We start from the raw sequence: 23,790 nt of genomic DNA, 5'->3' as shown, positions 1-23,790 counted from the left end.
TTGCTGGATTATATGGTGTCTCCGCCTGACGGATAAAAACCGGTGAAAACGTGTTTCATATCCTTGTTCCTCGCGTTTCTTTCATGCTAAACACGCACTCTAGGTACATCCACCGCTAACATGTAAGTGTCTTAAGTGTTCTGAATTGAATGTAGTAGCCATCTATTTACACTGGTTGATTAACAAAAATGTCGTCGCTATGTGTAAATGCGGGCTAAACGTTTTGTGTTGGAGCTGCTGTCCACATACACGAAATCCTCTGGTTTAGTCGGCAATACTCTGTTCAGTGTAACAGAAAATTTAATTTGCTACTAATACTAATAATCCAAATTCTCATTGTCAAAGAAGTGTGCACACAGTCCAAGATCGAACAATACATGGCCCAGAAATATGGCGTCACATCAGTCTCAAAACTCAAGAGCATGCACTTGCCACTTCGAGAAGAATAAATTGAGTCGAGAGAGCAGAAACACAAGCGGCGCGTACAGAGGATCAAACTCGTCTGCACGCCGGTGCCAGTTCGAGAATAAAATAAATTCAGTCCAGAGAGCAGAAACACAAGCCGCGTGAGGGAAGGATCAGTCGCGCGAGAGTATAAACCGTGTAAGAGCACAGACTTGGTAGTGTGGAATTTCTCCGCGACTTCTCGACTACTCCCCTCCGTGTTTGAAGACACGAAACAGTACATGGTACCTCAAATATGATTGGTAGACTTATTGCTTAATCACATGTCGTCTTTTTGCTACAATGCCGTTGATTGGCTAATTTAAAACCCCGGGACTTATACAACGTGACCCAACTATTATTGGCCATTAGCTCAATATAGTGATGGGAATTTCGAGTATTTTTAGTGATCCGGCTCACTTGGACCAGTTTATTTATAAGATATGGTTCATTTTGCCTCTGAAAACGTTTATTCGTTCAGTATTTTTATTTTTTTAATTTCTTTTTATCACCCTTTATTGGAAATATAATTATTATGCAAATGTTTCTAATCAACCCAAATAATCTAAAGGCCATAATAACATATGCTGGCCTTAGTTAAGCTGTGGAAAGTAACACTTATTTGTTAATTTATCTTTCACTGAAATTGTGTTTTAATCCTAGCAGGTTCCATGCATTAAGAAATAAGTGCAAAATCTTGTTAACAATGCAATAACTTTTCATTGTGTTGAAGAGTGAAATGTTTCACTCTCCATTGAAACATTTCCAATAATGAAAGAACAGTAGAACAGATCACAATAGAACACAGTAACAAAACATTGTAACACACATTAACTAATAATGTCAATTGTAAAAGGAAAATTATTATTAGCAGTTCAACATGCCATTTGTTCTAATCGTTGGCCAAACTATAAACATGACTCAAGGTTTAACAGATCAGGAATTATTGCGTTAGATAGGGTTGTCCTGCTTGGAAGAACATAAGCTGGATTTAGAACATGACAATACTTTCTGAATCCCTTGTCATCAACAATGAAGTGGTTGGAAATCTCTGGCAACCATTTTAACCATTTCTTTATCTAACATTGTTCGTTGAGGTAATGGCCTTTGGCATGTACTGGCCTATGTAGGTCTGGGTGGCAGTTTTATTTATTATTTATTTTTTTGTCTGGTAACTGTATGCACTTGCAGCACTGGATGTAGTTGGAGGTTGTAGCAGTGGTCCCTGACTCAACTGTAGTAGAGGCATTTGCTAGCATCAGGTAACACACTAACAGCAACTTTTCAGCTGTGGCAACAGGACTGTTTGATGTTCCGTTTTTACGTGCCTGTGGAGATTGTTGGTGGAGCCAGAACGGTTTTAAAGTGTTGCTTTGCAAATTCTGCATACTGCATTTTCCTAGTTTTTTGTTTTGTAAAAAAACGTCCACATTTGAGATCTCTTAGGAGTGTCACTCGTGTTGGCATCTTAGCTACTGAGTCTTTTCGCAGGTTCCACGCAGTTTCTTTTTATATAGGCTATATAAAAAATCGATATAATTGAACACATTCACAGAGTATATTCCAAGATGGTAATACGGATTAACATTTAAAAAAAATGTTTTACAAGTTAGAGTTTTAAAAAAATATATTATTGAAGTTAATACGTACATTTATGAATATCCTATCGAATTCCGTCATTGGCCAATTACATCAGTCAAGGGTTACGGCTTAATGGGTTAACGGTTCAGGCTATTCCTTTGGAATAATATTTATGTTCTACATTTTTAATTTACTGTGGGTAACATTTTGTACAGCTATGAGTTTATTTTGTGGTTTACGGCAAATGCCTTTTGTAAATGTCTTATTTAACAAAACTTGCCTCAAACGTATTTAAGGGCCAAATGAACGGCTCTTTGTAATTCGTAAATCGGCTCCCATCGTTCACCAAAAAGAGACATTCGTTCGCGAACGACCCATCACTGGAGAGCAGGGGTTTTCGAGAAGGCGCAGGTGAATTTTGAGAAGTCGCGGAGAAATTCCACGCCACAATGTTTGTACTCTCACAATGTTTACACTCTCGCGCGACCTGGTTCTTCGCTCACGCGGCTGGTTTTCTGCTTTTTCAACGTAACTTTCTGCTCTCTCGATTTAATTTTTTTGTCTCGAAGTGGCGTCAGCGTGCGCTCGAGTTTGGTCCTCTGCATGCGCAGCTTGTGTTTCTGATCTCTCGACTCTATCTTGTGTGCACATGAGTTTTGAGACTGATGGAACGCCGTACATAAACTGATGTGCAAGTCTGTGTGCTTCTTCAGGCAGGTTGCCATGGATATCACCACCAAGCATTGCCATAAAGAGATGGAGAACTATGGACAGTGCGTGGCATCCAACCAGTTAACATGGCAACAGCACTGTCATGATCTGAAGATGAAGGTGGCACAGTGTACTTCTTCACAGTAAGAAGGAAGTTTGGATCTGTTCTGTATTTTGTTCTATACATCTGCAGTAAAGGTTCAAATAATTGTTTTCCCGGAAAGTTTACTGTCAGCATAGCAACTGTTGTTCACTTACATTCTCCATAGGCCAAGATTAACTGCAGTGGATCAATATTTTACCATGCTTTAGTTATTCACCTTAAAATGACTACCTATTTAGGGGGACATTGAACTTGAAGTGTAAACGCTTATAAAAAATAAAAGCATAATTTGTTAATTTAATTTATATCTGGTGGATGATTGTTTCTGCAGCCCCGTGATTCAGAAGATCCGGTCAGACTGTTCTAAAGAGTTTGCCATGTTCGACAGCTGCTTAAGAGAGAACCCAACCTCACCTACCTCTTGTTCAGCTCACGTAGCACGTTTCCTCGGATGTGCAGAGACGGTAGACCTGGCTGGAGTAGGTGAGCGTGTCCTGGTTGTAGATCTTTGTAGGTCTTGGGCTCTTTCACCTTGGCCCTCACTGTTTTGTGCTTGTACTGTGACTTATCACTGGCATTGAGTGCATTAATATCAATGTCTCTCTAAGTGTCAGTCTCCAAGTACCACCAAAAGTAAACATTAGATGTTTTATAACTTGTTATTACTTAGATTTGTGTCCTTATTACTCAGACCTGTCCAGTGTCCTTATCATACTGTTTGAGTAGACTGAATACTTGTTGAGTCTTTAGTTGTGTTAATAGTAAAAGTCAGTGTCTTCTCTTTGACCAGGAAATCAAGTTCCTCAGCCCTCAGAACCCAGAAAGTATGATCACCCATCCTTCCCAGAGAAGGAATTCTCACAGTAGGGACAACAAACTGCTCAATCTATCATGGAAAAATGAATGCTCATGTCATTTTGATTATATCCTGACATTCTACAAGGAGACTTCTGTTGAAAAATCCCAAAGTGGCCACAGACAGAACTCGGAATACAGAAGTTACTGGGCTTATTTCTGTTTGGAAGTTAAGATTCAAGACCGGGTCCATCTTGACGTTCTGTCATAACTCATCAATCCTACAGCTCCCTGAAATACACTGGACAGACGGTTTTTTTTTTTTTCTTGTCCTCTACCAACAAATTAACTATTCATGAATGCCATTTTGGGAGTGAATGTAACTGAGTTATTTTTGTGTCGTTCCAGGATTTGTGTCTTGTTTGCAATGTGGTTGTTCTATCTCTGATGTGTTATTTTTGAGTGAAGTGTTTCATTGAACTCCTATGTTTCGGTCCTGTTGTCCGTCCGGTTTTGTTAAATAACCTCTGATGTTTGACACCGGGGCTACTCAAGGGTGCTCCTTCCTCACTCCCGCCTGTATGGTACTCGTGTTAAAGTGAGTCACAGTAGAATATTAAACCCTGGAATGTATCTCCCACACACCTCTTGGATACCCATCTGCTGAGGGAGAAGGGAGCACAGGAAGGAGTAGGAGGTGGTGGAGAAAGGGCTGCCGTTCTAAAGCAAAGGGCCTAAGGCTGGAAGGAGAACGCAGAAGGGTTGAGGGGGGAGGTTGTGGTCCTGGCTGATGGAACAGAGCCAGAGGAGAAGGAGGAGGGGGCTGTGGAGTTACAATTAATCTGTGTGACTGACCACGGAGACAGAGAAAATGGGGAGGATGCAGAGTTATGTGCCCTTTGACTACCAAGCAGAACCGTCCCCCTGTTCTGCCTCACCTGGGAAAGGCTGAGGAGGACTCAGTCAGGCGGACCCAGTCAGGAGGAGAGATTCTTCCTTTGAAATTCTACTGTCAAAATATTGACACAACCTTGCGTCTGTTCTGGAAGTATGTTAACGCTTTTCATCATACCTTGTATAGAAGGAGAGGCCCTGCGTTCTTGGCACATGTCTAGATTAAAGATAATAAGGTAGCCATATTTGGGCTGATTTTTAGGATTTTATTTGGATGCCCATTAGCTACTGCCAAAAGCAGCAGCTAGCCTTCCTGGCAGATTACATGGAAGAAAAGACATAATTACACTCAGAAAAAGCACATTTCTACACCGGAAGATGTCACAGAACAAAAAAACTTCCACCATTTATTTCAGTCAAATTCTAAATAACAAATGGTCTTGTACCCTGCAGAGAAAAATCTCACAATAAATTATATCCACCGAAATACTATACCTTAAAAATATATCAGTCAGTTGTCAGAAATCATACAGGAGGTGAACTGGATGAGAGAGGGCCAGTATGTGAATAGGCTAAGAAAATACTGTCATCAGTGCTATGTTCATAGTAATAATTATTTACACTTTGCCAACTTGTGGCACACAGATCATGCTGAAACATAAATACTTCACCATAAGAGTACAAAAATTTTACGAGTTATTGTACGGTGTTGAACAGAAATCGTTACAGTGATTATACTTATAGCAGTACTGTAGTGTGAATGGCAAATACAATATTATTAACACGTTTATTTTACATTGGAACACATGGGCCTCCTCGTTAACTCAGGACATTGTTATTTTCTCTGTGTGATCTTTCCAGAAAAATACTTAGTGGGCCAAGTGCTGCGTTCGTAAGAAAGTGAGAAGTGTGAATTTACTGCCTGAAGCTGAAAAGGTAACTTCCTCCAACTCATGACTACTAGTGGGAGGGGTCATGCATCACCCTTGGGCTGCAAAAATGTTTGACAGCTTATTGGCCATTACGGAGTGTATGTTATTCATGATGAGGATACTTTGAGGAAAGACGAGTTCTTTGAAATGCCTCTCCTGGATGCGTCCGAATCAATAATTAAATAAAAATTACAGGAATTTTAAACCCTGAGTTTTAGTTATGAATGTTGCAAATCGGTTCCAGAACCTCTGGTAAAGTTCACTTTTTCCACCTGAGGACAGCAGTTACCCTTTGTAGCATTAGCCTAACGTCTCAAACTTTGCCTGCTATCTGGCAGCCTTTACAACATACATTTCTGTCTGTAAAGCTAGCTTTCGGCATTTATAGCATAGAGGAATTCAACTTTACATGCATGTAAACAGTAACTGTATGAAAAAATTTAGAAATTCCGGCAATTGCAAATGAAATGACACCCCACTAAAAACCAGAAAAGGAACCAGGCAAGCCTAGTTCAGCTGGCCCACAATTAAAAGTGATATAGCATTTCCACATTAGATCATTTTGTCACGCATTAAGTTTGAATATTTCGCTAGACACCGTTAAGCATTGTGTTAAACTGACTACTGACTTTTATTAAGTTTACTTCCACCACAAATAGCATCTATGAACTTTATGGCTTTTGCGACTGGCTGTTTTAACAGCGTATTAGCCATTCGTGAATGACTTTGATACAATAACTATCAATATAGGTGACGATAACTGACTTTGTCGTCAAGTGAAAAGATGAGAGAATCGTGTAGCCAGCAACATTTTTGTCTGTACTGAACGAATCCTAATGCATCATTCGAAAATCCACCAGACATAGTCGCAATATAACAGTAAACAGTTTAATTTTAGGCTTCCTATAACGTAGCTATTGAAGGTTTTTGTCTATCCTGAACAAGAATCGTGTAGCCAGCCAAGTTTTTGTCTATCCTGAACAAATCCTAATGCCTAAACTGTTTTGATTGTGACGGGAGTTCAAACGTGGGACCTGTTGTTCTGTAGTCTGTGTCTCTAACCACTACACTATTTAAGGGGGTAGTCTGTGACTGACTCAGTAGGAGACATTCGCTCTTCTAGGGCTGCTCCACTTACATGGTCCGGCAAAAACATCCAAGAAAGATTTTCATCCCCCCTTAATTGTGTACATTTCCTACATACACTCCCTTGGCCAATTGCTGTTTTTCAATTAGTACAAGGCACTTTAACACTTCCAACTGGTATTTATGATTTTACAACTGGTAAATTCCTAGTTCCCACCCAGATATGAAGGCAGCATTATCATACTTTTGACTGAAGTGATACCCCCCTATCAGTATTTAAGTCCTACACATTAGTTTGGACCCAGCCTTTTTTTAACCTAGGAAAAACCCCTGCACCTTTTATTGGTGAGTATTATACAGTATTGATGAAATAGTTAAACAAATTCTAGTTTCCTAAGCAAGCCAAACATGATGTCCAGGACCAGAGCTACTTAAAAGACATTACACTTTTCTTTACAAAACCCTGTTTCCTTATAAGGCCTTCTAAATGACCCTGTTAGCCTACTCCATAGCAATCTGAATCCTGCTCCTGGGGATTCAACAGGATGTGCCATCCTGACCACACAGCAGCACAGAGCTTTCATAGCCTTCTTGGAGGTGTCCTCTGAAACGTGCAGAAAGGCTGACCAAGCCCCACATTGTTTTATGTTTTGTTCTTTGTCTTTTTTCAAAGTGCTCCACTTCGTGTCCCCAGAACACAGGATTAGAAACCTACCACAGAGGACACGGAAAACTACCGTCTAAACAACACCTCTTCTATGTTAACAAAATGTGGCACCATCTGAGGATTGAACAATTGTAAATTATTTCCAGTACAGTTTTTATAAAAAAGGTCTTTCAACCTACATGCCTACTGCCATGAGAGCCAACCAGAACTATGTACAGTCAATGCCAGTGACACACTATTTGGCTTTTTGTCTCTGTATTCCAGCACTTTGGATTCGAAATGGTACAATGACTATGGGGTATTTTGAAAGTTCACTTCACAACTTTCTCTTATTAGGCATGTATTTTTGTTTGCACTGTTAGTGGATGCACAAGAACTCTCAATGTCTAGTTTTGATTCTCATTTGCATTTGGAGTTTGTTGCTAGTGTCTGACAACATGCCAAAGATGTGTCAATGCAAGTCAAGCAGGCCATCATGAGGCAGATATATCAGAGAGTTTGCCAAAACATTTGGCATAGCTTGTCAGTCAGTGGTGTCACTCTCACTGAAACCTTGAAGTTGTTTCCCTGTCATGGAATAATAGTAACAATGCTTCATGGGTGACAGTTGTCATTGTGGTCAGAGGATGACTGGTTCGAGCCCTGTGTGGGGCGGTAAGATCGTGGAGAAAGCTAGGCTGTTACCAAAATCAGATCAGTTAGGTGCCAAAACATTAGTTAGGCTCTATAATAGGATGGCCTAAAAAGTACTAGAAAGACCCAGCATAATTCTGGAAGCCTTGAAGAACAATGAAACATATGTGAACATGAACCAGTGTGATGGCAAGAAGAAAGTGTGGAGAAGAAAAGGAACTGCCGTTCTGCTTCATCTGTGAAATACGGTGTCTGGGATGTTATGGAACTTGTCTTCATTGATGATTTAGTGCTTATGGAAACAGTAGGATGTGTACAGTGTACAGCATAATCTTGTCTGCTCAAACACCAACAAGTGCCTTGTTCGAAAAATGACGACTTTACTAGACATTTTACAACTTTACTGGACACATCATTTTAAAATGTCTAAATAGTTTTAGTATCCTAAAATCGGGGGAGACTATGTACAAACCTTACTGTAATTCTTTTTTTTTTTTCTTTGTCCCATTTCCCAATACTAATGTATGATACCCAATTCATAATTAAGGCCCTGCTTTACCACACAAACTACCAGCAGACTCAGGACAGTAAATGTCAAGGTATGTGTCTTCCTAACCACATCTGACACTGTCCTTGTTATTATTATGCTCACTCAACCAGGTAGTCTACTCACAGGTGCCCAAGCCACCACAAGGTGTCACTAGAGTGCAACAATGCAGTTACATTTGATTACCCTGCTCTCCCAAGGACGCAGCTAACTGCTAGGCAGTGACTTCAATGCTGTGCCATTCAAAGGCCCTCAAATGTTCTGTAATTTCTACTCGATTCACTTGATATGGATGAAAACACCCAACCAGTGCAGTTTATCTCTCAAATGCCCATCAAAATCAACCACTACTTTTTGAATCTCCAAAATAAACCACAATCAGGTCAATTTACTGTCCCTAATCTATATTTCACTTAGCAGGTGCTCTTACCGAGAGCGAATTACAGTAGTGTGGATACAGTTTTCATACTAGTCCGACTGGTCATCTATGCAAACTGAACCCACAACCCTGGAATGTCAGGTGCCCATGCTCAATCAAGGGACATGATAAAGTGAATGCTGCTTCGCCCTTACTCAACCCTAAGCCTAAATCTATTTGGAAATGCCTTATCAGTGTTTCAATACGAAATTCACAAGCAGTAAAGTGTATTCTGGCCTAACCCCCATTATCTCTCTGGTTTAACTGAATCGAAAATATAATTGGCTGTGCTAGTGCCCATCTCTACATACAGCGGCTGAAGAACATCAGGTGGACATTTCTGGAGATGAATCATGTATCTTGAGGCAGCTTTGCCACTAGCCTTCCGTAACCCCTCTGGTATGCATCCTCACGCTGCTCTCAAAGCCCGCTGCCAAGTCGACTCCCTAACCATCTGGAGACAAGCAGGTCAGCAGAGAGCTCAGTGATAAAGCCGTTGACTCAGTGACCAAATAGTAAACGGTTTGAATCCCCGTACTGACAGTGATAAAGATAGATCTGTTGATGTACCTTTAAGCAAGTTTGGGCACTTGACTCAAACTCATTTTTATTGTTCGCTCTGATAAGAGCATCTGCCAAATATTTGGACCTTTTCATATATGTACATGTGTTAGATCGTGAGCTAGTGTATGAACCACTCCCAATTAATTTTGAATATTAACATAAACTTTTTGAATATTAACAAGTGAAACAGAAACGGGGGTTCAAATAGTATTCATATATTTCTCAAATGCTTTAGCTGCCCTCGCTATGAGGCTCCAACCCCCCACCCCTCACAGAATAGAAGGTGGGGAGGGAACTAAACTTATTCCTCAGTGTAAATTCCTCAGTGAAAAACGTTAAATAAAGACAATGTATTAGACAGAACACATCATAGGACCTGCCTGTCAGCTACAGCTGGTCTGTTGAGATGAAGTTTAATGGCGTAGGCCCAGTTGAACATACATTAACTGCTTCTTTAGAGTTGAATGAGTCGCGGGTCCGAGGTCAAAGATGAGGGGTCAGGAGGTGAAGTAAGAGTTCTGCATGGAGTAGAGACGGTCAATGGGGTTTCCCACCCGCCCTGTCAGTACCCCACCGTCTGACGTTGCCAAGAGACAGTCCCCGAGATGACTGAGGCTCCCATCGCTGTCCAGATCATGAAACACAGTCTCTGAATCTGAGGAGAGAAGAATTTGTTGTTGACGCAAAATTTAGCCTATGAGAAACCCCATTTCCACAGGTTAAACCAGTGTTTTTGTTTGAATAAGCTATATGCCAAGGGCTAGGTTTAGATGCATAATAACGTTTGAAACAAATGTAATAAAGAAAACAATAAGAATCTTTAAGCCAGTCCCTCTCTGTCTCTCCCTCTCTATCTACCTCAAGTTCAATTCAAAGGATCATTGTCAAATAAGGTCAAATTGACAATTGCAAATCACTGTAAGCAAACAAAAGTTACAATAAAAGAAAAACTTCATTAAAGCAATTAGGCATGAAGTGGTGTGGTACTGGATATACCAGGGCTAAAATCTGTTCTTAGACATGACATCATGTCTTGGACACTGCACTTAGTCGTGGAATATTGGTAAAATACCAATAAACCCTTAAATGCCTTATTGCTGTTATAAAGGCTATTAGAACAGTAAAACGTTGTGAATTCATTACTATGTCCAATCATAACAAAGTCATAACTGTGTCTATAAACCAGTCATAACTAAGTCATAACCAGTTCTTTAAATCAATCAGCATTCCAGATTTTAACCATTTATTTTATGATATCAGCTTTGTAACATAAATCTAATCAAATACACAGATTTATTAAAATAAAGTATCCATCTCTGTCTCACTTTCTTTTTCTATTTCTAGTATCTGTCTCTCTGATCGTAGTGAAGTTGAACTGTATGTCTCACTCACTGTAGTGAAGTTGACCTGTATGTCTCTCTCACCATATAGAAGTTTACCTGCATGTCTCTCTTACCGTGGTGAAGTTGACATGTATGACTCTATCGCCATAGTGAAGTTGACCTGTATGTCTCTCTCACCGTGGTGAAGTTGACCTGTATGTCTCTCTCACCGTGGTGAAGTTGACCTGTATGTCTCTCTCACCGTGGTGAAGTTGACCTGTATGTCTCTCTCACCGTGGTGAAGTTGACCTGTATGTCTCTCTCACCGTGGTGAAGTTGACCTGTATGTCTCTCTCACCGTGGTGAAGTTGACCAGTCTGTCTCTTTCACCAAAGTGAAGTTGACCTGTATGACACTCTTGCCATAGTGAAGTTGACCTGTATGTCTCTCTCATCGTAGTGAAGTTGACCAGTCTGTCGCTCACACCATAGTGAAGTTGATCTATAAGTGTGTCTCTCTCTCATCTTATTAGTTGATCTGTCTGTCTCTCTCACCTTAGTTGATCTATATGTGTGTCTCTTTCTCAACATAGTAAAATGTATGTGTCAGTCTGTCTCGCTCTCATCTTAGTAAAGTTCATCTGTCTGTCTCTCACCATAGTGAAATTGACCCATCTGTGTCTCACCATAATGAAGTTGACCTGTCAGCCTCTCTCACCATATTGTAGTTGACCTGTCTGTCTGTCTCTCACCATAGTGAAGTTGACCTGTCTGTCTCTCATCACAGTGTAGTTGACCTGTCAGTCTCTCTCACCATAGTGAAGTTGACCTGTCTGTCTGTCTCTCACTGTAGTGAAGTTGACCTGTCTGTCTCTCATCACAGTGTAGTTGACCTGTCAGTGTCTCTCACCATAGTGTAGTTGACCTGTCTGTCTGTTTCTCACCATAGTGAAGTTGACCTGTCTGTCTCTCACCATAGTGAAGTTGACCTGTCTTTCTCTCACCATAGTGAAGTTAACCTGTCTGTCTCTCACCATAGTGTAGTTGACCTGTCAGTCTCTCTCACCATTGTAAAGTTGACCTGTCTGTTTGTCTCACCATAGTGAAGCTGATCTGAGCCCAGCTGAGGGGGTGTGAGGCCATGACGGAACGGCTCTCCTCCGTAAATGTTGGGGTCCAGAGCCAACAGCTGCTGTCGTGGCAATGAGGGGTACGCCAACAGACTTTCCAATCCGTGACCACTAGAGCCATCTGGAAACAGAGACAGAACATCACTCTATTTCCCCCATCCTGACCTTTAACCTCCTGAGACATTTCACCTGCCCAAAGTTGACCTTTCTGTAATGGTGCTACAATTGACAACAATTCAGTGGTCAAATGTACTTCTCTGAGGTATGGATCAGTTAGCTACAAGGCTTTAGGAACAGCCCCTCCCCCAGTTCCCCACTGTCATACCCTCGCTGTCATCGTTGCTCTGACGACCCCCTCTGCTTGGCCCTCTCCTGGACCCTCCCAGCTGCTCCTGCTCCTGTTGCTGTTGCTGTTGCTGCTGCCTGCGAGCAATCTTCTTCATCTGCACAAACACACAGGCACCATGGCAATGGACCCGGTCAAGTCATTACACTGTGGAGTTACTGACTCTGTGGAGTTATTCACCCTGTGGTGTTATTACACTATGGAGTTACTGACTCTGTGGTGTTATTACACTATGGAATTATTACACTATGCAGTTAGTGACCTTGTGGTGTTATTACACTATGGAATTATTATACAATGGAGTAACTGAGTCTGTGGTGTTATTACACTATGCAGTTATTGACCCTGTGGTGTTATTACACTATGGCGTTACTGATGCTGTTGAGTTATTACAGTATGAAATTACTGCACAATGGAGTTACTGAGTCTGTGGTGTTATTACACTATGGAATTATTACACTATGCAGTTATTGACCCTGTGGTGTTATTACACCATGGCATTTTTACACTATGCAGTTAGAGACCTTATGGTGTTATTACACTATGGAATTATTACACTATGCAGTTATTGACCCTGTGGTGTTATTACACTATGGAATTATTACACTATGCAGTTATTGATCCTGTGGTGTTATTAGACTATGAAGTTACTGATGCTGTAGAGTTATTACACTATGGAATTATTGCACTATGGAGTTACTGACTGTGGAGTTATTACACAATGGAATTATTACACTATGGAGTTACTGACTCTGTGGAGTTATTACACTATGGAGTTACTGACTCTGTGGAATTATTACACTATGGAGTTATTACACTATGGCGTTACGGACTCTGTGGAGGTATTACACTAATGAGTTATTACACTATGGAGTTACGGACTCTGTGGAGTTATCATATTATGGAGTTATTACACTATGGAGTTACAGACTCTGTGGAGGTATTATATTATGGAGTTATTACACTATAGAGCTACTGACTCTGTGGAGTTAATACAAGTTGGTATTCATAATTAGGAGGTGGAGCCTGAACAGATGGGGAGGTTCAGGGTTAGGAGGTGGAGGGTGGGGAGGTTCGTTGTGAGGAGGTGGACCATTGGGTGGTGGAGAAATGTGTGTGGGTGGGGTAATCTCACCTTTGCTCTCTGGTTTTGGAACCACACCTGTACGACGCGAACCGTCAGACCAGTCTCAGCTGCCAGAGTTTCTCTCACCTGAAGTTGACATGAATCAGACCATGACACTAAATGTGACTGTGTGTGTGTTGTGTTGGTGTGTGTGTTGTGTGTGTGTTGTGTCTTCTCCAGCGTGTATTAGTGTGTAAAGGAGAGCGAGAGACATAGGGAGCAGTGACCGGCGTTGTGTCCTCACCTTCCTGCAGGGCTTGGAGGACACCTCGAAGGAGGCCTTGAAAGCTCTGCGCTGCTGTGTGGTCAGGATGGTACGTGGCCGCTTGGACCGCTTGTGGTCCTTCCCTTCGCCGCCCTTCCCCCCTACAGAACCGCCCCCACCATCCTCATCCTCACTCTTCACTGGTGCGGAGAGAGAAAATAGGATCTTCAGTCGACAGACAAACTCATGTCATGAGTGGCGCCCAGTGGTTGTGTGCACAGAAGCAGCCCAAATGGGGGGTATTTTTCCACTTAACATTTTTGACCAAGAATTTTGCAAAGTAGTAACAGATTAGGTTATTATTGTGTAGAAATATAAAGTGAACCCCATGAACCTTCGGCACCGTAAAATAAAGTTCCACCTAGTTTTGATCTAGTGATTTGATGGGTTGACTGACTGGTTGGTTGACTGGTCGGTTGATTGGTTGATTGACAGGTTGGTCGATTGGCTGATTGGTTGATTGACTGGTCGGCTGATTGGTTGATTTAAGTGGCTGACCGGCCTGTCCTGTTACCTGACTCGGTGGGGGTGGGGCTGATGGCTGCCAGCATCTCCCGTTCCTTCTCGTAGTCTCCCCGGCAGAGCAGCTGCCCTTCCTTCAGGACGAACTCGTCTCCGCGCTGCAGCCGACGTTCACACTCACAGCAGCTGAAACAGCCCAGGTGGTACACCTGGCCGAGCACCCGCATGATCAGCTCTGAGCGACCAATCACCTGCAGGCACGCACTGCACTTCCTGACAAACAGCCTATAGGGGCAGAGGGGGTGGAAAGGAGTTTGTTTCCGGTGTATTATAGGTGGGCTGCAGAGGAGGCTGGCGCAGGGAGGACGGCTCATAGCCCGGTCTGGGGAGGGTGAAGTGGAATTTAACACGCAGACAACGCAGGTTGCATGTGCGTTTTGACACCAGCCTAATGATTCAGTTCCAGCCGTCACTATCAGCCTGTCCTCCCCAATTTCAGTACCACCAGCCGCCTACGGTGGGTTTTCTCTTTATTTCAGTTGAGTGTGTTCCAGGCTGTCTAATCACAGTAGTGACAGGATATGGTAATCTCCTGAGGTGTGCAGAAGACACCGTCTTCACCACACAGCAGAGCAGAGCTTTCAAGGCCTTCTTCGAGGTGACCTTCCGAACCATTTTAGTTCTAGTGGTCTGGCTGCACAGATAGTCAGATCTGACACGGCTTGCGGGAGTCATGTAACGTCTCAGTACGGAACCACGCTAACCGTGATATCAGCAATCCGCAGAGACGAACGCGTGGACAGAATTAAAGACAACCTGGAACGCGCCCTAAGACAGACAGCCAGACATAACACCCGCTGCCCTGCTCAGAGATTCCCAACCGAACCTGTAAGCAAATACCACAGCAGAATTTTCCAGGAACACAGTTCTTAGACATGTTTCAACGATTTGTGATTTTTTTGGGTCATTCTTCTCTGTGGACACCGGGGGGCAGCAGTGAACTCATGTTTAGGGCAGCCTGAACTGAGGTGGCAGTGGAGTCTCACGTCTTATCATTTACATGAATGTAATTAGCGAGCTAGTCGCGTTTTGTAGTGTTACTTACAATTAGAAGGGTTTAGAGGAAGAGAACGTTTAAAACACACCGTAATCCGAGTCTGATGATTGGCCAGTTCTGTTGACAGTTCACATGTACACACACTACCGTTCCCTAGATCCTTTTGTGCTCTTACTTCTCTTGTTTTGTCCTCTTACTTCTTCTCTCGTTTTGTGCTCTCACTTCTTTTCCCACCCCTCTTCTAAATCAACATGTCCGTTCAATTTGAACCCCCGAAACTACTGCTTTTTAAATTCCTCTTAAATCCCAGTTTTCTCCTTCCCCTCTCCCCCTCCCTCTCCAGTATTTTCTGACAGGTTTCCCGCCCCCCCCCCCCCGCCCCTTCAGTTCAGTGAAACTAATAAAGACGGGATTAATTAGATTGTTGTTTAAACAGTGCGATGCCCAGACGGACGCTCTAGACTCATAACCACAGGACTGGCCGTGGCGTGGGGTTAATCTCTTAGACCCTCTTTAACAAACCAAAATACACAACCACACAAACACACACACAAACAAACACACACACCCTCTCCCGCTCTCCTTCTTTCTTTTCTTTCTTTCTTGCATAACCCAAGCCATAAACACACGCAAAGTATATTGACGGAGGCCCAGGATACCAACACATTATGTACTGAGTACATTTCCAACCTTATAAAAAAAGACGGCAGTTTTGAAACTTAAGTTTAAGTGCAGGTATAGAAATGACTGTGGTATTTCTGATGCAGTAATTACAGCATAACTACACTTAAGGTGTCTCAGTGATATTTGTAAGAGTGCATACAGTGTTCCAAGGTCATTACACAAGAGAAACCTATCCCTCAGGGAGAGACACAGACAGACAGAGACAGGGAGAAAACCACAGACTAAGGGAGACAGTGAGACACAGGATGACGGAGAGAGAGAGAGAGACAGACAGACAAAGAGTCAGAGAGAGACTGACAGACAAAGAGTCAGAGAGAGACAGAATAAAACTAAGACAGAGAGACAGAGAGAGCGCACAGACAAAGGGAGACAGAGAGACTGAGGGAGACAGAGAGAGAGACAGACAGTAGGAGTCGACAGACAGTGGGAGTCAGAGAGAGAGACCCACAGAAAGAGGTATACAGACAGAGACAAAGAGAGAGAGGAAGTGAGACCAAAACAGACACAAGAGAGAGAACGAATAGAGACCATCAAAACAATAGACATTTTTTGTTGTTGAAATAACTAAGGGGCAAGAAGTGAAGGGTAACAACACCTACAGAAAGACAAAGAAGGACGGGGCGGAGGGAGGTGTCACGGCTCCCTGACTGAGCGAGAGGAAAGGCGTTGCTACACCAAATCTGGAGGGCGGAGAGGGGAGGAGAAGAGGTGAGAGGAGGACAGTGAGCCAGCTCGGCACATTAGAGCCATCACTACTCTGTCCTGTCCCAATCACAGCTGCCACGGATCATCTCAATCCATCTGTCTGACCAACTAGCCAACGCTCCCCAAATCACCTCAAACAGAGCGCCGTTGCTGCTGTCAAACACAAGCGCACTTTAGTGAGCACACACTCACTTGCCAAACACACGCAAATACATGCTGTCTGTGCACACACACACACATACACACACACAGACACACACACACACACAGACACACACACAGACACACACACATTGATGGAGGAGCCCAACTTCAACACTATTTAAGGCAACAACCATCCGGCCACCACTTCAGTAGCCCCGCCCTCCTAATCAGAATCTGGACATTTCATTTAACACTAGATTCAAATAATCAGCCAATCAGCAACACTGCCCTAGGTCATTCAAACACATGCTTTTTACCTATAATTAGGTAAGAAGCAGGTGTGGAGGACATCTTTCCAGATGCTCTGATGTCCTTTCAGGTACTTTTAATGGACATTAGAATATTTCTTTGCATGTTCCATTCGTAAGCATATTATGCTCATATCTATCTATAATACCCAATACTTCTACCATACTGTTAATACTCCCAATCCTACTCTTTCAAAATGTATGCTAGTTTACATTGTTATGTATATTATTGCCATACTTGCCATTTGCAATATTCAATACTACTACCAATATTGCTGCTAGCTTACAGTACTCTTTTTAAACTGCTGCTATGTACAGTGTTATGTATATTATTGCTTTATCTACTCGCTATATTTTAGCTGTGTATAAATTTTTCTTCTTAAATTCTCACTACATAGTTGTAGTGTGCAATGCCAACATTCATAAGCTAATTACACTCATATGTATCTATAATATTCAATAATTCTACCAACTGCTGCTAGTTTACACCGTTATGTATATTACAGCCATACTTGACATATCTACATGTTCAATAATACTACCCAGATTGCTAGTGTACAGTGTTATGTATATTGTTGCTTTATTAAAAAAAAATTTATCTGACTATATTTTAGCTTATATATTCTTCTTCTTAACTCTCACTGCGTAGTTGCCGGGTACCACCCCACAAGAATTTCATTGTGCAGGATGACGCTGTGTTGTTTGGTGAATTTGACAAACTTTGAAACGTGAATCTTAATGATAGTTTTCAACCTATTTCATACAACAGAATGACCTCAGTTTACTTGAAATAAAGGCAACTTGGACCACAGTCACCAGACCACACCGCCCTGCAGTGTTTAAGTCCTGCTTTCTGTATTTATTTCTGCAGTGCCTCACATTGTAGAATTTACTCAACTTGGAAACTGAAGGCAACTTGTGGCCACTGTCACCGAGGGAGGTCCCTAAGCAGATCAGTCTAATCCCCCTAATAGAAGTGTAATTCACAATAGACCCAAACGGTCATGAAAAACACCCCATTCCTTATGTACTACACTACTTTTGACAATAGCCCCTAAGGCTTTGGCCAAAAGAAGTGTGCTGAATAGCTTGATAGTGTGCAACTTGTTCTAATGAACTGGGGAGAGAAGACACATCTCGTGCTCGCTATCGAGATGAACGGTCCCACCTCAGACGAGACACCACTTTTAGGGCTTAATGAAACCTCCATAAACACTTTTACGAAACCTACAAAGATGCAGAGGAAATCTTTCACGGACGTCCGTGAGTAAACCAAACCACATTACTCCCACGTTTGGCGCTCCCGAAACACCATAGGCCACGTCTGGGATTTCCACTGCTTTCTCGACAGGAACGGCACCTCAAGGGACAGCAGAGAAAATGCCTGTATATTATCACTTTGACGATACGTTCGGATTTGTTAAAACATGTTCAAGTTATAAAATGTGCAACACTACCACACGAGTAGGATACCGGAGATGAACCTGTATCGGTTCCAACTGAAGTGTTCATACTTCATGGTATGGACAAAGCCTTTCTCATGAGCTGTCACCAAGGTGTGCGCCAGAACGTGGAGGTGGACTGTCTTGTTTGCACGCGGGGAAGCACACCTGTGGAGGATGTGTCAGTCCGTGTGAACGGATCCATGGGAGTGCGTCGGGATTCGGATGGTGAGTGGGTGTTTGTCTCTACATATTGGAAATGGCAGATGGGGTGATCTTGCAGGTGAGGTACAGCAGCAGAGTACGTCTGAATGTTCCAGTCATCTTATAGCTTTACAGCAACTCTGTGAGGGTTTGTATGTATTTATATGTGTGTGAATATGTATCCGTGTGTGTGTGTGTGTGTGTCGGCGGGGGGTTGTGCTTGTGTGTGTGTCAGTGTGTGTGAGAGCGAGCGGATATTGCTCCGTGAACAGGATGGCTCAGAGCCAGGGTTCAGTAATCACATCATCTCCTCTTATTAAATCTCCCTGCACTGCTTCTGTGTTATTAAAATCTCCCAGCATTCCCCACGATACCCCCCCTCCTCACCCACCGCCACGCACACGCACGCACACACACACACACAAACACACACACATCATTGATACTATACGCAGCAACACACACACAGACACACACACACACACAATAAGTTAAGTTGCACACATCATTTGACAATGTGTGCCAAAGGACATGAACACATACACACACACACAAATCAGTCATTCCCTTCTGAATCTGAGTATTTCTTTCCAAACAGCATCAGACAGTCTTAGTGGGTGTCTACACGTGTTTTGGTGTACATTATGAACGATGCACGGGTTACTGAGACAAAACGTAGAGGCCTGAGACACAGAGACAGGCGGACAGTTGGAAGGCACGGCTCCATGGACTCCACTGTTCACCTGCTCCCCTGACCGAGGCTGACTGAGGGATCTGCATGTGACAGCTCACACATGGAATAACATGACCAACAGGAATGAACCAGGCATCAAGCAAACGGCTAAGAGCTGTGCCTGACGCTTCACTGGGTGTGAAAGGAGTGTGTGGATATTGACGTGTGTGTGTGTTTAGATAAAACAGCTAATCCCCAGGCCACGAGAACGCAATATCCTGTCTGGCGGTTTCTCATTTCCTGTCTCTCTCTGGCGGAGCGGGATGCAAGGGGGAGAAGATGGAGGGGGATGGACGGGGGGGGGGGTACCCGTTGCCCCAGAAACAGGAGATACAGCCGCCTGATTTGAGAATGTCAACACCGCTCTCCCTCTCTTCCTCTCTCGCTTTCACTTTCTCTCTCCCCCTCTTTCACTCTCCCTCTCTCTCTCTCTCTCTCTCCCTCTCGCTGGTCCGCCCCCATTTCTCTCCCTCTTCTTTTATTATCTCAGATTTAATAACAGCGAGGCGAGCAGCTTGTTCTTCCATGAAACATTTATTAGCTGTCTGTAATGAAATTGTTGTGGGGGAGGCCAGATGATAGGGACTCATCGGGCATTATGCAAAAATGGTGGCAATATTACTGGGGGGTAAGACAGATACACCTCGGCTCACACCTCGTCTTCCATTTTCTTCTCTCTGGCTTCCCTCTTCTCATCTTTCTCTCTTGTCCCTTTCTGAGCAACCCTCCTGCTATTACACTTCTCTGCAACTTTCATAAACTATTCTCTTCCTTTAGTTTTCTTTTTTATACATCTCATTTGTGTACCTACATTCTCACTAAATAACTTCTGTCAGGAGACCATCAGTCTTCCTTTCCTATTCCTCCCTTTCCTCTTTGTCTCTTTTCTTTTCCTCTTTGTCTCTTTTCCTCTTCCTCTCTTTCTTGGCATCTTACTCGGTCTTCCTCTGTAATCCCTGATTGACCTCAGCCAGGAGGTGATGTGAAAATTGCACTTCTATCTTCTATTCTTCACTACTCAGTCTGGCTTTGGAGTCCACTGTCTCCCTGCCAGTCTGCCTGTCTGTATGCCTGTCTCCCTGCCAGTCTGCCTGTCTGTATGCCTGTCTCCCTGGCAGTCTGGCTGTCTGTATGCCTGTCTCCCTGCCAGTCAGTCTGTCTGCCTGTCTGCCTGTCTGTATACCTGTCTGTCTTCTTTGTCTGAAGGTATGTCTGTGTGTCTGTACGTCCATAACCACTTTAGATTATTGTGTCCGTCCCAAGACTAACAACCCTCTATCAGACTGAACCCTCTATCAGACTGAACCCTCTATCAGACTGAACCCTCTATCAGACTGAACCCTCTATCAGACTGAAGTGGGATTCTTTATATTCATTAGAATAGACATGATTTGCTAAACAGCACGTTGCAAAATATTTCAACCCCCCGACCACCTATCTTATATTACTGAATTACAAATGGTACATTCATTTAACCCTGTTTCCAAAAACGTTGGGATGCTGTGAATAAAAAATACAATCAAAACAGAATGCAATGATGATGTGCAAATGATAAACCCTATATTCAATAAAAAAAATAGTACAAAGACAACATATCAAAGGTTGAAACTGAGAAATGTTACTGTTTTCTTCATGCTGAATTCATGCTGACTTGGAATTTGATGCCAGCAACATGTTTAAAAAAAGAAGATGGGACGGGCAGCAAAAGACTGAAAAGTTGTATGATGCTAAAAACAATACCTGGCGTAAGATCTCACAACTAATTAGGTCAATTGGCAAGTCAGTAACATGATTGGGTATTAAAAGATCATTCCAGAGAGGATGGGCCTGTCAGAAGTGAGGATGGGGAGGGGTGAAGCCTGCGTGGGCAAATAGTGCCACAATTCAAGAATAACATATCACAATGTAAAATTACAAAGAGTTTGGGGATCTCATCATCTACAATACACAATACATAATTAAAAGATTCAGAGAATCTGGAATAATCCCTGTACGCAAGGGACAAGGGTGAAAGTTCTTTCCACTTCTGTCCTCTTACGACCTCACCTTCCCCGACTCAAAAGGCCGACAATGCACTTGATGTCAGCTTGATTATATGCTGTCTGTGGACTAATCTCATGTTAAACCCCCATCAGGTCTCTGACCACTACATTGTCTCCTCATCTATATTTCTCCTCCACCCCTACACTGTCAGCCCCCACCTAGGTCATGTGCCACCACAACACTCATTCTCACCCCCCAACTGCTCACTCATCCTGTCATCTCCCCCATCTTCGAGATCGTTCTCCCTTCTGAGGCCAGGTCCTACCATTCTCACCATCCACTTTGCTCCTTGCCGGCACTGTCCTCACTGTGAGTTCACGGAACAGGGCTTCAGTCAGCTGAGCAAAAAACTGTGACATTCACGAAGGGCCACTCGGCCACTCGACTCGACAGATCCACCTTTCCACCACCTTGGTTCTAGGCCATGTCTTCTCTCTATACACCAAGTCACTTGGCTCTGTCTTCTTTTCACGTGGTCTCTCATATCATTGCTAAGTAGATGACACTCAACTATTTTTCTCATCTCTAAGCGACTGGCTGAGATCTCTGCAAGGACGTTGGCCCAACACATCAAGCTCAACCTCAACAAGACGGAGCTGCTCTTTTGGGGGAAAGCCTGTCCGCTTGATGATCTTTCCAACATGGTTGACAACTCAATATTGTCTCCCTCCCAGAGTGCATCAAACCTTGGCGTGACCCTAGACAACAACCTATCTTTCTCACACCACTGTTTAAAAGTTTGGGGTCACTTAGACATTTTCTTGTTTTCGACAGGAAAGCACATTTTTGGTCCATTAAAATAACATCAGCTTGATAATGAATACAGTGTAGGCATTGTTAATGTTGTAAATGACTTGTATCTGGAAACATAATTTTTTTTAATGGAATATCTACATAGTGTTCCAGTGGAATGTTATGTTTGCTAATCCAAGTTTATCATTTTGAAAAACTAATTAGATTAGATTAGATTCCACTTCATTGTAATTGAAGTACAGTACAACGAAATGCAGTTAGCATCTAACCAGAAGAGCAAATAGAACAGGGGACACATTTGTAAGTATTAAGTATCATACTTATCATGAGGTCTTGGCCCACACCTCCCAAGTAACAGGCTCTAAAGACTCGTTGCTACCACTGTCCAAAGTCCTCCTTGCTGTGTTGCAGATCAAAATGATACCTGACGATTCCAGCTGCCAGTCTGATAATCACCCCGCACCCCCTCCACTCGGTTGTCCCATTCCTTGTCCTTGTCTCAGCTGACTGGCTTAGGATCTATAGACTCTAGTCACAACCCAAATGCATATAATAATTATTACAACTTCTTAAAATCTTAAAATGTTCACCCGTTTTGCTAATTCGTGAGATGAATACCAAATGAAAAGTTGCTGGAGGAGTGCTTGACACCATCTGTCAAGCGTGGCAGAGGCAATGTGATGGTCTGGGGGTGCATTGGTGGTGGCGAGGTGGGAGATTTGAACAGGGTAAAAGGGATCTTGAAGGAAGCCTATCACCCCATTTTACTAATTATTACAACTTGTACTGTTACAATGTTCACCCGGCACAGCCAGAAGAGGACTGGTTACTCCACTGAGCCTGGTTCCTTTCTAGGTTTCTTCCTGAATTTCGGCCGCTCTAAGGGAGTTTTTCCTAGCCACTGTACTTGCTCCTTTGGGTTTCAGGCTGGGTGCTTTGTAAAAGCTCGTTGTGACCACTGCTGATGTAAAAAAAGGCTTTATAAGTAAATTTGATTGATTGATTGAGAAGTATAATGTTACAGATGTGACAAACAGATGTGCAATGTATAGATGCGCAATGAAGGCAAATGCCGTACCAATGGCAATTCTAAATGTGCAATGAAGGCAAGTAGAGGAAGGCAGAAAATGAAAGTATTAGGTATAATGTATGTTACAATTGGGATGGATAGCATGCGATGAGGCAAATGCAAGTACAAATGGCAATTCTAAATGTGCAATCGAGGCAAATTGAAGGTGTAGCATGTGCAACTGAATGTAGGGTTAGCAGCAATGAGGTTCACGAGATAGACATGTACATGTAACAACTGAAAAACGTCCTTATAATACTATTTCCTTCTAATAGATAATTAGAAAACCTTTTGCAATTATGTTACCAGAGCTGAAAACCTGTGCTGATTAAAGAAGCAATAAAATAGTCCTTTAGACTTGTGAGTATCTGGAGCATTAGCCAATTGTGGGTTCGATTACAGGTTCAAAATGGCCAGAAACAGAGAACTTTCTTCTGAAACTCGTCAATCTATTCTTGTTCTGAGAAATGAAGGCTATTCCATGTGAGAAATAGCCAAGAAAATTAAGATCTCATACATTAGAGTGTTTAGTTTGAGAAACAGACACCTCACAGGTCCTCAAATGGCAGCTTCATTATATAGTACCCACAAAACACCAGTCTCAACATAACCGGTGAAGAAGT

General features: G+C 42.7%; 1 protein-coding gene and 1 long non-coding RNA gene across 2 annotated transcripts in view; one reads left to right on the top strand and one right to left on the bottom strand.

The window, feature by feature from the left end:
• Positions 1-20: 20 nt before the first annotated feature.
• On the top strand, positions 21-4,119 carry chchd5 (coiled-coil-helix-coiled-coil-helix domain containing 5). The gene is given in 4 exon segments (NM_001310971.1): positions 21-122; positions 2,739-2,879; positions 3,171-3,322; positions 3,630-4,119. Coding segments are annotated over 4 exon segments (372 nt in total). The 5' UTR covers positions 21-120; the 3' UTR covers positions 3,707-4,119.
• Positions 4,120-9,679: 5,560 nt separating this feature from the next.
• The window catches only part of lmx1al, a 29,085-nt gene continuing 14,974 nt past the window's right edge, over positions 9,680-23,790 (bottom strand). Inside the window, exons 4-9 of the long non-coding RNA XR_002197344.2 lie at positions 14,078-14,310; positions 13,543-13,703; positions 13,308-13,385; positions 12,152-12,269; positions 11,795-11,947; positions 9,680-10,030 (exon numbers count right to left, since the gene is read on the bottom strand). This is a non-coding gene — a long non-coding RNA (LIM homeobox transcription factor 1, alpha-like). The remainder of the gene's footprint in view (positions 10,031-11,794; positions 11,948-12,151; positions 12,270-13,307; positions 13,386-13,542; positions 13,704-14,077; positions 14,311-23,790) is intronic.

Source organism: Esox lucius, chromosome 11 (genome assembly GCF_011004845.1).
Source record: "Esox lucius isolate fEsoLuc1 chromosome 11, fEsoLuc1.pri, whole genome shotgun sequence".
Lineage (NCBI taxonomy): Eukaryota > Metazoa > Chordata > Actinopteri > Esociformes > Esocidae > Esox > Esox lucius.
The sequence above is the reverse complement of the archived record's forward strand: the minus strand, read 5'-3'. Positions and strand labels throughout refer to the sequence as shown.